Source organism: Pogona vitticeps, chromosome W (genome assembly GCF_051106095.1).
Source record: "Pogona vitticeps strain Pit_001003342236 chromosome W, PviZW2.1, whole genome shotgun sequence".
NCBI lineage: Eukaryota > Metazoa > Chordata > Lepidosauria > Squamata > Agamidae > Pogona > Pogona vitticeps.
This window is the reverse complement of record NC_135798.1, coordinates 4,493,758-4,506,520: the sequence shown is the minus strand read 5'-3', so window position 1 is coordinate 4,506,520 and position 12,763 is coordinate 4,493,758. Positions and strand designations below refer to the sequence as shown.

The 12,763-nt window shown below is 46.3% G+C and overlaps 2 protein-coding genes across 2 annotated transcripts; both read left to right on the top strand.

The window, feature by feature from the left end:
* Nucleotides 1-1,463: 1,463 nt before the first annotated feature.
* LOC144585030 (uncharacterized) lies at nt 1,464-4,272 on the top strand. The gene is given in 3 exon segments (XM_078382470.1): nt 1,464-1,591; nt 2,053-3,086; nt 3,088-4,272. Coding segments are annotated over 2 exon segments (1,254 nt in total). The 5' UTR covers nt 1,464-1,591; nt 2,053-2,367; the 3' UTR covers nt 3,623-4,272.
* Nucleotides 4,273-10,666: 6,394 nt separating this feature from the next.
* Nucleotides 10,667-11,809, top strand: LOC144585046 (uncharacterized). Its single transcript, XM_078382486.1, has one exon. The coding sequence runs from the start codon at nt 10,667-10,669 to the stop codon at nt 11,696-11,698; it is 1,032 nt and encodes a 343-aa protein (XP_078238612.1). The 3' UTR covers nt 11,699-11,809.
* Nucleotides 11,810-12,763: the final 954 nt, after the last annotated feature.

Below are 12,763 nucleotides of genomic sequence, written 5' to 3'. Positions count from 1 at the left end.
TCAAAGCTTTTACAGCTACTTCTGCTGTTTGAGTTAAAGCTGCTGCCGTGAAGCCTTGTTTAAATGCTAAATCTTGCCATTCTTGAAGGCAAGTGAGTCCTTCTGCTGGTGGAAGGAGACCCCTGCTCCAGTCACTAGGGGTCAGCCATTGGGCAGATGAGAATTCTGGGAGAGCCTCTGTCTCTTTGTCTTTGAAACTGAGTTGCAGTTTGCGGACGCTTTGATATGGGAGCAGTTCAGAACTATGAGAAACCGCTGCTCGTGCTGTGCTCTCAAGGACAGGAGAATAAATCATACAGTCAGGTTGTAAAGCAGTATCAATCGTCGTATCCATTAAAGGACTGTTAAAACTCTCGTTCTCAGGCTGGTCAGAATGAGACGGAGAGTGCAGCAGGGAGGCTAAGGAGGCTGAAGGTAGGGGAGGCAGGATTAGAGGAAGCTTTTTGAGCAGATTAGCCTCGAATTCTGGATCGAAAAGGAGGGTACGTTGCACCGATGGGGCCATGATGTGTAGCTTATTTAGACCAATTCCTACTCACCCTAGGGGATCCTTTAAAAGGATGAAAGGCGCGCCGAGCTCATGCCGAGTGAGGTGGTAGAACAGAACACGGCTTTCCTACCATCGTTCCGTGGTCGTTAGCTGAAGATTTATGGCTCCTGTATCACGTTCTTCTCACACACGGGGCACCACGTGTAGGGAATAATTAATAATTCCCAGGGAACCATTAACTGAGGACCAGCCTCAGCCAACAGTTGAATTAAATACCAGGGAGAGATCTCTGATAGAATAAAACAAGCAGACTGCAGTCTTTAGTTATGAAGCATATCACCGGTGAGGAGGATGTCTGCCTGTTAACAATGAATCCTGTTAACCATGTGTACCTCCTCCTCCCCAGAGGCATGTCTTTTTATTAAGAATCATCATTTACATAAAAGATAAGAGATAGCCAATGAAACGTCGTATTCTACACATTCCAGAAATCCCACACATGCGCAGAGAGAGAATCACAGAACAATGTTTGGTTAGGCTAAGCACCACTGTTGTACCCCTTAACAGCCATAAGATGGAGCTCTAAACTAAGATCCTTGTCACTACAGAGGGGCTTCCTCCCCCTCAGGGGTAATATATAGTCCCGAAGATGCTCAATCTGCTATTAAGAAGTCTGTCCAATTCTTTATGGTAACAAGACAAGCTCTGTCCGTGTTTGCTTATTTCATCAAATAGTTTTTCAGGGTCAGCTTTATTTTTCTTTTCTCTCACCGTCTGGCTACTGGCCTTAGCTGGTCTGCAAGGAGCTGGCTTCGCTTTTGAAATAGCATAGCAGCAGAGCCGGTAAACTAACTCCTCCACTCCTTTTGGCTCTTGTCGCTTTACAGGCTCATTTTTAGATTAAGGGCTTCACATTTATTTATTGTTGTCAGTTTTTAACTGTAATTCTCCATTCTCCTCTCCTCCAGGGTGGGTGGGTTACTCATAGCTGAGTGCCAAGATGGCTCCCAGACCCAGTCTGTACTCCGTGATCTCTTCAGAGGGAAAAAATGTCATGTTGCAGCCTTGCATTCATTCTTTGGATGCTCACTCACAGCTAAGGTAGGCTTCTCCTGGCCTCACCTGCGAACCCTGTTGTCATTAGGGACCCCCAGACTGGGCAGTTCCAGTTATCCCCAGGAGCTTCCCCAGAGATGACTGACTGTCCTGTGAGAAGCCCCGCCTCCTTACTGCATGGTTTTCAAAGTGCTTTCAGAGTGCCTGCTTTGTAATTTCCTCTAGAATTTTCTCTGGAATGGATGTCAGGGTGACAGGTCTGCAATTCCCTGGTTTCCCCTATTTGAAGACAGGGGCAGTGTCAGCTCTCCTCCACCTGTCTGGCTCTTCACCCATCTCCCCTGAAGACAAGACAATATTAGACAGTGGTTGCTCAGTTTCTTCAGCCAGCTCCTTCAATGTCCTTGGATGCAGTTCATCTGGCCCTGGGGATTTCAACTCATCCAAACAAGTAAGCTATTTCTTTTACGTTGCACTCCTCTTTCATATTTTTTCCTCTCCATCAGGTGATGAACAGGACAACTGGAATTCTATGGAGCCTGTCATTGTTTCAGTAATAAAAATCAAGTGTGAAGCACCAAAAAAATTCTACACACTTAAAAGGAGGAAAAAGGAAGATTAAAACCAGGAAAAAGGACAGATCAAGAAATCTCCAGCTTCTCTTGGTATTGGTGCACTTCTGATCACTTGAAAAAAATCAACAAAGGAAAGGAAGGAGAAAAGGTTCCCTGGACAGATAAACATTCAAGGGAACCTCAGATGACAATAGACTTGACAAAGTCCACCCAGAGGAGAAACGAAGTCAATACATAGAACAAGGAATGAGCATCACAATGCACAGTGATTGTACTCCATGTGAAAACCCTCTGAGAGATGAGAGACAATACCAATGCCTACAGTGTGAAAAGAGCTTCAGTCACAGCAGTTCCCTGAGATCTCATCAAAGAACTTACACTGGGGAGAAACCATATAAATGCATGGAATGTGGAAAGAGCTTCAGGCAGAGCAGTTCCCTGAGATGTCATCAAAGAACTCACACAGGCGAGAAACCATATAAATGTGTAGAATGTGGAATGAGCTTCTGTCTAAACAATAGCCTTCATCTGCATCAGAAAACTCACACTGGGGAGAAACCATATAAATGCATGGACTGTGGAAAGAGCTTCAGTTGCAGCAGTACCCTTAGTTCCCATCAAAGAACTCACACTGGGGCGAAGCCTTATAAATGTATGGAATGTGGAAAGAGCTTCACTGACAGCAGTAATCTGAGTTCACATCAAAGAACTCACACTGGGGAAAAGCCATATAAATGCGTGGAATGTGGGAAGGGCTTCACGCTCAGCAGTCACCTGAGTGCACATCAAAGAACTCACACTGGGGAGAAGCCATACAAATGTATGGAATGTGACAAGAGTTTCGGTCTAAAACATAGTCTTAATTTACATCAGAGAACTCACACAGGGGAGAAACCATACAAATGTAAAGAATGTGGAAAGAGCTTTAGTCTAAAGAATAGCCTTCGTTTACATCAGAGAACTCACAGGGGAGAAGCCATATAAATGCATGGAATGTGGGAAGTGCTTCAGTCAGACTGGTGCCCTGAGTTCACATCAAAGAACTCACACTGGGGAGAAACCATATAAATGCATGGAATGTGGAAAGACCTTCACTCACAGCAATAGCCTCAGTTCCCATCAAAGAACTCACACTGGGGAGAAGCCATACAAATGTATGGAATGTAACAAGAGTTTCAGTCTAAAACATAGCCTTAGTTTACATCAAAGAACTCACACAGGAGAGAAACCGTATAAATGCATGGAATGTGGGAAGTGCTTCAGTTGGAGTTTTGCCCTGAGTTCACATCATAGGACTCACACTGGAGAGAAACCATATAAATGCATGGAATGTGTAAAGAGCTTCAGAGTCTTAGTTCACATAGAGAACTCACAGAGAGGAAAACCAGTGAATGTGGAAAGTTCTGCCATGACAGCAGTTGCCTCCATTTACATCAAAGGACTCACTCTGATGAGAAACCATATAAATGCATGGAATGTGGAAAAAGTTCATTTTAATTAGTCCTATTAATCAAGAAATATGTTTAGAACAGGCAGATGGGACTTCTACTTTATCCTAGAATGCAACATTTTATCTTCTGAGTAAAAAGATAAACTATTTCAGCACTCAGGAAATTAACCATGACATTGAGGGGGAAAATTTAACCAGAAATGGACCCCAGGTCTAAAAATGCACTGAGTAAAATGTGTAGTTACTTAAATTCGAAAGGCCTGTCTTGGAATTGGTAATGGGGAAATGAAACGATGCCTGTGATGGACACCAGAGGTGACCTGAGTAGAAAAGGCCACTGTTTGCAGGAGATGTTTACTTTGGCCAAATTGGCCTTGAGGGAAATTGTGCCATTCCATGATCATTGTCTCCAATAAATACCCCACATTGGAGAACAGTTCTGAGGTTGACTGGTGGGTCTTCGGTTATTTGAGATTAATTTGTTGTGACCAGCTTTGAAAGTTTGGCCACTTCTATCAATGGTGTCATGTTAGAAATCTCCTTCACATCAGGTGGCAAAGGGGTCCTTACTCTGAAGCAGGGTCATGAGATAGAAGAGTCTCTGTATGAGGAGGAGGAGATTAGATTTCGAGATGGGAGTTTAGATTTGAGGATTTTGGAATCTAGAGTGGAGAGAGAGTGCACAGTTGAGAGTGGATGAAGTGGGATGTTTTGGTAAGTGTTAACGACACTGATTGTACCTTCATCAACTGTAATAATAAACAACTACTATTTGGCTCTTTTTAAAATGACAAATTGCTTGGACTCTATGATTAATGATACATGATGTTGATGTAATCAGCTGGTGGCAGCGACACGACAAGTTTCTTGTGCCCTTTGATTGGTGAAACAACCAAGGGACAGGCAGAAAGCTGACAAATAGCACTCAAGATTTTTAAATGGTTGAATTCCATGTAAAGGGCAGCATTAAAAGCACAGGGAGAAAAAATTTATATCTGGCAGAGTAGTAATATAGCTCAAGATGGGAAAAAACTATTCAAATGATGACATGAGGGAAAGCCTGCTTAAAGATCCAGGTCTTCACTTTGCTCTTGAAAACCCAACAAGGGAGTCAGAGAGATCTGCGGGGGCAGACTGCTCCAAAGGCAAGGGCCCACTGCCAAGAAGGCCCGGGTTCTTTTTCTTTCTCTCCAGGCCTCCCTCGGCATGAGGCCCCTCAGCCGCCCTTCCTGGCTAGAACAAGTAATTCCAGTAGATCTAGGTGGGAGGAGGTGTTCCACTAGATATCGAGGTCCTAAACTGTTTAGGGCTTTATATGTCATCATTAACAATTAAAAATCAATGCGGAAATGAACGGGCAGCCAATACAAGGCAACCAGAGTGGGAGAAATATTTTCTCATCCCACTGAGAAGTCTGGCTGCCGCATTCTGCACCAATTGAAGCTTCCACATAAATCTCAAAGGTAGCCCCAAGTAGAGCGCATTAAAGTAGTCTAATCTCGAGACTACAAGCGCATGGACCAGAGTGGTGAGTGCCCCAACATCAAGATAGGGAGGCAGCTGGGCAATCCCCCACAGGTGGAAATAGGCAGAGCGGACCACTGACGCCACCTGGGTTTCCATGATGAGTGCTGGAACCAGATGAAACTCCAAGCTGCGAACCTCACTCTTCATGGTGAGAGTTATTCCCCCAAAAGAGAGGGAGTTTCCCAAACTACTGATGGAGGAGACACGCACCCTCAGGACCCCTCCGTCTTGTCCAGGTTCAGCCTCAGCCGATTCTCCTGCATCCATTGCAGTACAGCCTCCAGGCAGCGCTGAAGGGACAGAACGGCATCCACTGTGGTTGGAGAAAAGGAGATGTAGAGCTGGGCGTAATCAGCATACTGATGGCACGAAGCCCCACACTTCCTGATGACCCCACCCAGCAGCCTCATGTAGATATTAAACAGCATTGGGGAAATAATCAAGCCCTGCGGAACCCCACAATTGAGGCTCCACGGGGCCAAAACATTCTCCCCAAACTGTACTCTCTGAAGATGTTCCTCCAAGAAGGATCAGAGTCAGGCTAGCGCCAGACCACCAATTCCCAGCTCGGAGATCCTCCCCAGGAGAATACCGTAGTCAATGGTATCAAAGGCGGCTGAGATACTGAGTAGGACCAACAAAGATGTTTTGCCCCTGTCGGCCTCCGTCAGCAGGGCGACCCATGCTGTTTCCGTACTGTGGCGCGGCCTGAAGCCCGACTGGAATGGATCCAGGGCATTGGTTTCATCCAAAAGAGCCTGGAACTGGCCAGCCACCACCCTCTCTACAACTTTGCTGAGGAAAGAAACACTGGGGATGGGCCTATAATTGCCAGTGTTGTCCGCCACCAAACTTGGTTTCTTCCTTATGGGCCTAATGGGTCTCTCCTTGGGGAGACCCATTAATTATTGCTGTGGCCCATTTGGTTGTTTTAAGCCTGGCTGCTTTGATTAGCCAGTCCGAGAAAGGGTCAAGGGAGGAGGTGGTGGCACAACAGCAGTCAAGTGCTTTGTCCACCATATCTGGTGTTAAGGGCTGCGAAAGAGAGAGTCTCATCGGGCAAGGCAGAGCGCCGGATGTCTCTGCTTGATCTACTGTGTTCAAGAAAGGACAGAGCTCCCAGCAGATGTCTTCCACTTTAGATTTTAAAAATGCTGCAAATTGGTCAGGTGAGATACTAGTTGGAGGCCCCTCACTGGTATAGCACCTGGTATAACCCCACTCACAAGGGCATTTGTCCATGACGATATACCTAACTCTGAGAGCCTGGATGTCTTTTCTCTTAGCTAAAAGGACTAGAATTCTAGCTGCGGGGAGAAGATTCCTGCTGGATTCTGGTAACTAGTGAAAAAGATAGCAAAGCCCATGCTTAATGCTACCTTAAGGACTAGTGTACATCCTTAAGGCTTCCAAACTCAGCTTTGCATTAGGTCCTTCCTCTCTCTCTCTCCTGCCTTTGTTGATTTATATTTTTTGACAAATCTTGTGCCCAAAATGGACAGTAGCCTCCATTTAATGGTTCTTCGTTGTGGTCTCTGTGAATTCACACAAATGGGTTAATCCTGCACCTGTGCAGGACGTCCGGAAGATTCTAGAGCTTTGAAAAAGAAACAGTTGAGTTCAACCCCCCCCAACATGGTATAGGCTCCACCCCCTCAACCTTCCTTTCAGTTCCTCTTTCCTCCATTCCAGTAGGACATTAGGAAGAGCAGAGTGAATATTTTTCCCCTCCCTTCACCTGGATTCCCCTTTTGTTTTATGGCCCCTCGAGGCTTCGAGCAGTGTGCCACCTGCTCCTGCAAAATTCCTTTGTCAGACCACCAGGACAAATGCTTGTTTTATTTGGGTGAATCCCACCTCCATCAGACTTGCACTGCCTGCAAGGGGTTTTTCTAAACAAGCCATTAAGCTCAGGCACCAACACCTTAGATCTTTCCTCTATGAAAAGTCTCTCCTTCTCACTATGGAGGTTCCTTCCCTCCCTTCACCAACTCCTCCACATTTGGAGGTCTCTAAATTAGCACCTTCCCCTGCTGAACAGGCAGCTCTTACCATCTCCTTGCCTATGGCCCAAGGAAGCCTCTAAACTGCACAAAGCCAAGGCACCTTCTCGTCCCGACATTTCTACAAAAAAGAAAATCAGCGACTGACCTAAGAAACTGAAGAGTGGCATAAATTTCAAGCACAAACATACAAGAAAATTCCAATATGGGTAGCTCCTATAGAAGCTTTTGCGTTGAAAGTATTAAATCAGAAAGTAATGTTACTAACTTATAAAGAATTACTCAACAGAGAACAAAATATAAAAAATAAGCAGGAATTAGAGAAACTAGGGGTGGCGACAGATTGGTGGTCACTGAATAAACTAGAATCAAGATATAAAAAAGATAAAAACATGGGCTTTTTTGAGGGTGAAGTCCAGGTGGACAAACTATGGATCCATACTGATGAGAAAATAGTAAAGAAAATGTATACAGTGGTGCCTCGAATAGCGATGTTAATGCGTTCCACAAAAAACATCTCTATTGGATTTCATCGCTATTCGAAATGCGGTTTCCCATTGAAATGCATTGAAAGCTGGCTAATCTGTTCCAATTGGAACGAATTGCCATCGCTAATTGAAAATCTCCATAGGAAACATCGCTATTCAAAACGCGGTTCCCCCATTGAAATGCATTGAAACCTATTCAATACATCTCAACGGGGGGCAAAAATCAACAACAAATTTAAAAAGAGTCAGAACAAAGTCAAATTGAGTTAACAAAGGGTTTATTAAGTGCACTTTACGATTTCAAACATTTCAAACAGGACATTTTAACTTTAAACCATTTAAAAAATAGCGAACACGGGGCTGTTTAAACCATCGCTAATCGAAAACAGGGGACCTAAAATGTAATCGCTATTCGAAGCGCGGTCCTGACCATCGCTATTTGAAAATTGCCCATAGGAAACATCGCTAATCAAAGCGATAAAATGCCCCGAAAAACTCATCGCTATTCGATTTCATCGTTAATAGAAGCGCTCGCTATTCCAGGCACCCCTGTACATACTTTTTGGAATATGAGCTGGAGGAGGAGAGGGTAAAGGAGACAATAAAATGGGCAAGTAACCTCGGTTATAATATTGATATTGATCACTGGACAATGATGTGGAAAGATTGTTATAAAATGATTAAGCCGGTAAACTTAGGAGAAAATATCATCAAAATGTTTTACAGATGGCACTACACCCCTGCAAAACAGGCAAAAATGACAGAGGGTAGCAGCCCCACCTCCGTCCAGGTCCCAATCCGGGAAGCACCAAGCCCCTCCATCCACACATACCCCTTCCTGCAGGGGATCCCCACCCTGGGATCTGGTTGGGGAGGGGGATCTGGTCGGCCCTTCCCTCTCCCTCATCCAGATCCACTGAACCAAGAGATGCTTCTGAAGAGTCCCCTTCGAACCCCATAGACTGGGAGGGGGGAGGGGGATCCTGAAGAGGCTCAGGATGGCAGGCCAGGTATGGGGGGAAGGAGGGGAGCCCCATCACTCCAAGCAGACCCCCCTCTTCACCACAAAGGCCCCATTTCTGGGACCCCCTTTGTGTCCGCCCTTTGCAGCCCCCTCCCTCCCTTTCTCCTCCCCACTGCATCCCATACCTCGCTTTCGACCTGGGGGTGAAGTTTGGGGGGGGTTGCTGGAGGAAGGAGAAATTGGGGGGAAGAGAAACAACAAGGGGAACCGCTTCCCACCTTTCCCCTCATCTGCCACCCCCCCGAAAGGCTGCGTGCAAGATCTGGGGGAAAGAAGGGTGTCGAGGAGGACCCACCGACACGCACAGAGAAAAAGGCCCGGGTGTCTTGCTGGGGGGGGAGGGTGAGATCGAGACCCCTCCCAGACTTCCAGATCACCCCCCCAATTTAGCCCCCCCATGCGAGGAGGAAGAGGAGGAAGGCAGGGACCAAAACAAAGAGACCCCCTCCCCCCAAACCGGGCGAGGCCCGCAGACCGAGCGGATTGTGAGGGTCTCGGGTTCGTGGGGGGGAAGAGAAGGGTTTTCTCCATCTCTGCAACTCCTGAGCGCCCCCAAAAAAGCGGTCCTGCACCCCCCTGACTGAGGGCTCACCTCCTTGCCAGTCCCCTGGCGGGAAACCTGCGAGGAATCCCCTCCCCCTTCCAAAGCGGCCTCTTTCCCCCCCCGGGGGATCCTAGAGGTGGGGGGCAGGAGGGGGCCAGAGCGGGGCTTCCCACCTCCGGTTTCCCTTCAACGCTGCTCTTCTTCTTCCTCGTTTTTTTCCCTGAATGGAAAGGGAAAGATGGCGGTAGGGGAGGTGGACGACAAAGCGGGTGGGGGGGAGGGAGGCAGAACAGAAGGGGCAGAGCCTGAAAGGGCGCGTGGAATAGATATTTTCATCTCTCTCCTGAGGGAGGATTTTTTTTAAAAAAATGAGCGTCTACTAAAGCAGGTGGTTCTTGCCCAGCCAGCCTTCCAGAGGGATGGGCTTCTGGCCGGAGACAGGTGATGCGTAAGGAGCAGGAGGAGGAGCGAGCTCTCATTGGGTCCCCATTGTTCTTCCCTGGGCGAAGCCAGAACCTCTCCCCTGCGCGTCGACGGATTGCCAGGCAATCCCTTCATAGATGCCATAATAAGGCAGGGGGACACCCAAGACCAGCTCTTGAGGGCTTCCACCCAGCAAATTAATCAACTTTGAGGAATTCCTTTCTAATTTTCTGGAAACTTAAGTACAACCATTGGGGAGAAATTGAGAAGGAAAAAGAGTTGATATACTTTGGATTTAATGTACAGTGGTGCCCCGCATAGCAACGTGAATCCGTTCCAGGATTAACGTCGCTATCCGTATTCGTCGCTATGCGGGGGGGAGGAAACCCATAGGAATGCATTAAACTCCATTTAATGCGTTCCTATTGGGGAAAAACTCACCGCTATGTGGTGAATCCTCCATCCAGCCGCCATTTTCGCTGCCCGGTGAGGGCACGGTGCAAAAATGCTGTGGCCGGCCATTTTGTGGATGCAGCTGCCATTTTGGAACCACCGATCAGCTGTTCTAAAAACATTGCAATGCGATAATCGGTAAGCAAAATGTTTACCGATCATCGCAATGCTATGTTTAGCCACCTAAAACATCACAATGCGATCGCATTAGCGATTGCAAAAAATGTGTCGTTATGCAGATTTGTCATTAAACGGTGCGCTCGTTAAGCGAGGCAGCACTGTACTTACTTGGGTGTGGAAATGATCTTCCCTTCATGACTCCTCCCTCCAAAAGGTCCATCAATGAACAGCCCTTCCAACCTCAACCCCAAAGGAACATCCGGTCTGGCATCATCCCCTCCCTGGTTCTCTTCCCTTGCCTTTTTGGCTGTCTTTCCTGCCTTCTCTGTGACTCAGGCAGAGCCCGAACACCTCATTCCTTAATCCTGCATATTTTGGAAGTGATGGTTTCTCTTCTTTTTTCTAATATACCAGATGATGAAGAACAGGGGAGGAAGAATTTCCCAGCAGCATCTGGGGCAACCTGGGCAGGAACTCGCAATCAAGCAAGAAAACAGAGAAATGGAAATAGGAATGGCCAGGCATGGACTTCACATGAAAGAACTGACGCAGGGGAGAAACCACGTACCTCCATGTCACCTCAGTAGCCGTCAAAGAACACATGCAGGGGAGAAACAGTATCTATGTATGGAATGTGGAAAGAGCTTCAGTCACAGTAGAAACTTGAGGAGACATGAAAGAACTCACACTGGGGAGAAAACTTACAAATGCATAGAATGTGGAGAGAGCTTTAGTAAGTGTAGTCATCTTAAGTCACATCAAAGGACTCACACTGGGGAGAAACCACATAAATGCTTGGAATGTGGAAAGAGCTTTAGTCGCAGTGATCACCTTAGGTCACATCAAAGGACTCACACTGATGAGAAACCACATAAATGCACGGAATGTGGAAAGAGCTTTAGTTGCAGCGGTGACCTTAGGAAACATGAAAGAACTCACACAGGGGAGAAAACACATGAATGCATGGAATGTGGAAAGAGCTTTAGTCAGAATGTTCACCTTAGGTCACATCAAAGGACTCACACTGGGGAGAAACCACATGAATGCATGGAATGTGGAAAGAGCTTTAGTCACAGTAGTCAGCTTAGGGTACATCAAAGGACCCACACTGGGGAGAAACCACATAAATGCATGGAATGTGGAAAGAGCTTTAGTCGCAGTGGTCAGCTTAGGGTACATCAAAGGACCCACACTGGGGAGAAACCACATAAATGCATGGAATGTGGAAAGAGCTTTAGTCGCAGTGGTCAGCTTAGGGTACATCAAAGGACCCACACTGGGGAGAAACCACATAAATGCATGGAATGTGGAAAGAGCTTTAGTCGCAGTGGTCAGCTTAGGGTACATCAAAGGACCCACACTGGGGAGAAACCACATAAATGCATGGAATGTGGAAAGAGCTTTAGTCGCAGTGATAATCTTAGGTCACATCAAAGGACTCACACTGGGGAGAAACCATATAAATGCACGGAATGTGGAAAGTGCTTCAGTGAGAGCAGTCACCGGAGTAGACATCAAAGAACTCACACTGGGGAGAAACCATAGAAATGCATGGAACGTGGAAAGAGCTTTATTCAGAACTCCTGATAATTAAAGAAGGCAGAAGAAATTCATTCAGTTTTGTGCTGGTTTTCACTGGAAAGATTAAGCAATCAAAAGCTGACTAAATGCAAACCAGAGAGAAAAGAAATGGAGTGCATTTTGAAGTGCCATTTGTGATGTGTTTTACTTCTATCATTAATTAAAAGAGAGATGCCAGAAAATAGACGTGGAAATTTTGTTTTAAAAAATGAGAATAAGCATATATTGTGCAATGGAAGCTTTTACAAATTTAATGTAAAAAGAGAATAGGATGGATATTCTAAGGGTAACTGATGAAAGAAAGCAAGTAGTGAAGAGAGAGGAGCTGTCATTTGGTTTAGAATGCTTTACCCTCATAAATAATAATAGTAATTGAGTTTTAAAGAGGGTACCAAAGCAAAAAGCAAAGTGTGCTGCTTATATACCGTCCCATAGTGCTTCAAGCACTCTCTGGGCAGTTTACAATGTAATTATGCAGGCTACTCATTGCCCCCCCAGCGAGCTCAGTACTCATTTTACCGACCTCAGAAGGATAGAAGGCTAAGTCAACCTTGAGCCGGCTACCTGGGATTTGAACCCCAGGTCGTGGGCACAGTTTTAGCTGCAGTACAGCGCCAACCTAGCAGTTCAAAAGCATGCAAATGCAAGTACAGTGGGGTCTCGACTTACTAATGACCCTACTTATGAACAATTCAACTTACGAACCCGCCCTATAGGGGAAATAAGGACTCGACATACGAACTTCCCTCGAGTTATGAACAGGGGGAAAAGTCCCCCTCCCTCCCCTTAGAGGCTTCTGGAGGGGAAAAAAGGGTCAGAAACTTAAAAATAAATAAAAGAAAGTCACTTACCAGGCCTTGGTAGCCCCCAAACAGCAGGAAAAAGAGCAGGAAACAGGTAAAAGCCCACACCAGAAGGGAGCCTGGCAGCTCTTTTGTGCTCCCCCCTGCTCCTGCACCCCCCTCTCCCCCCTATCAGCTGATCGGCTGGCTCTGAAGAGGCTTGGGGAGGCTTGCTCAGCACCTAAAA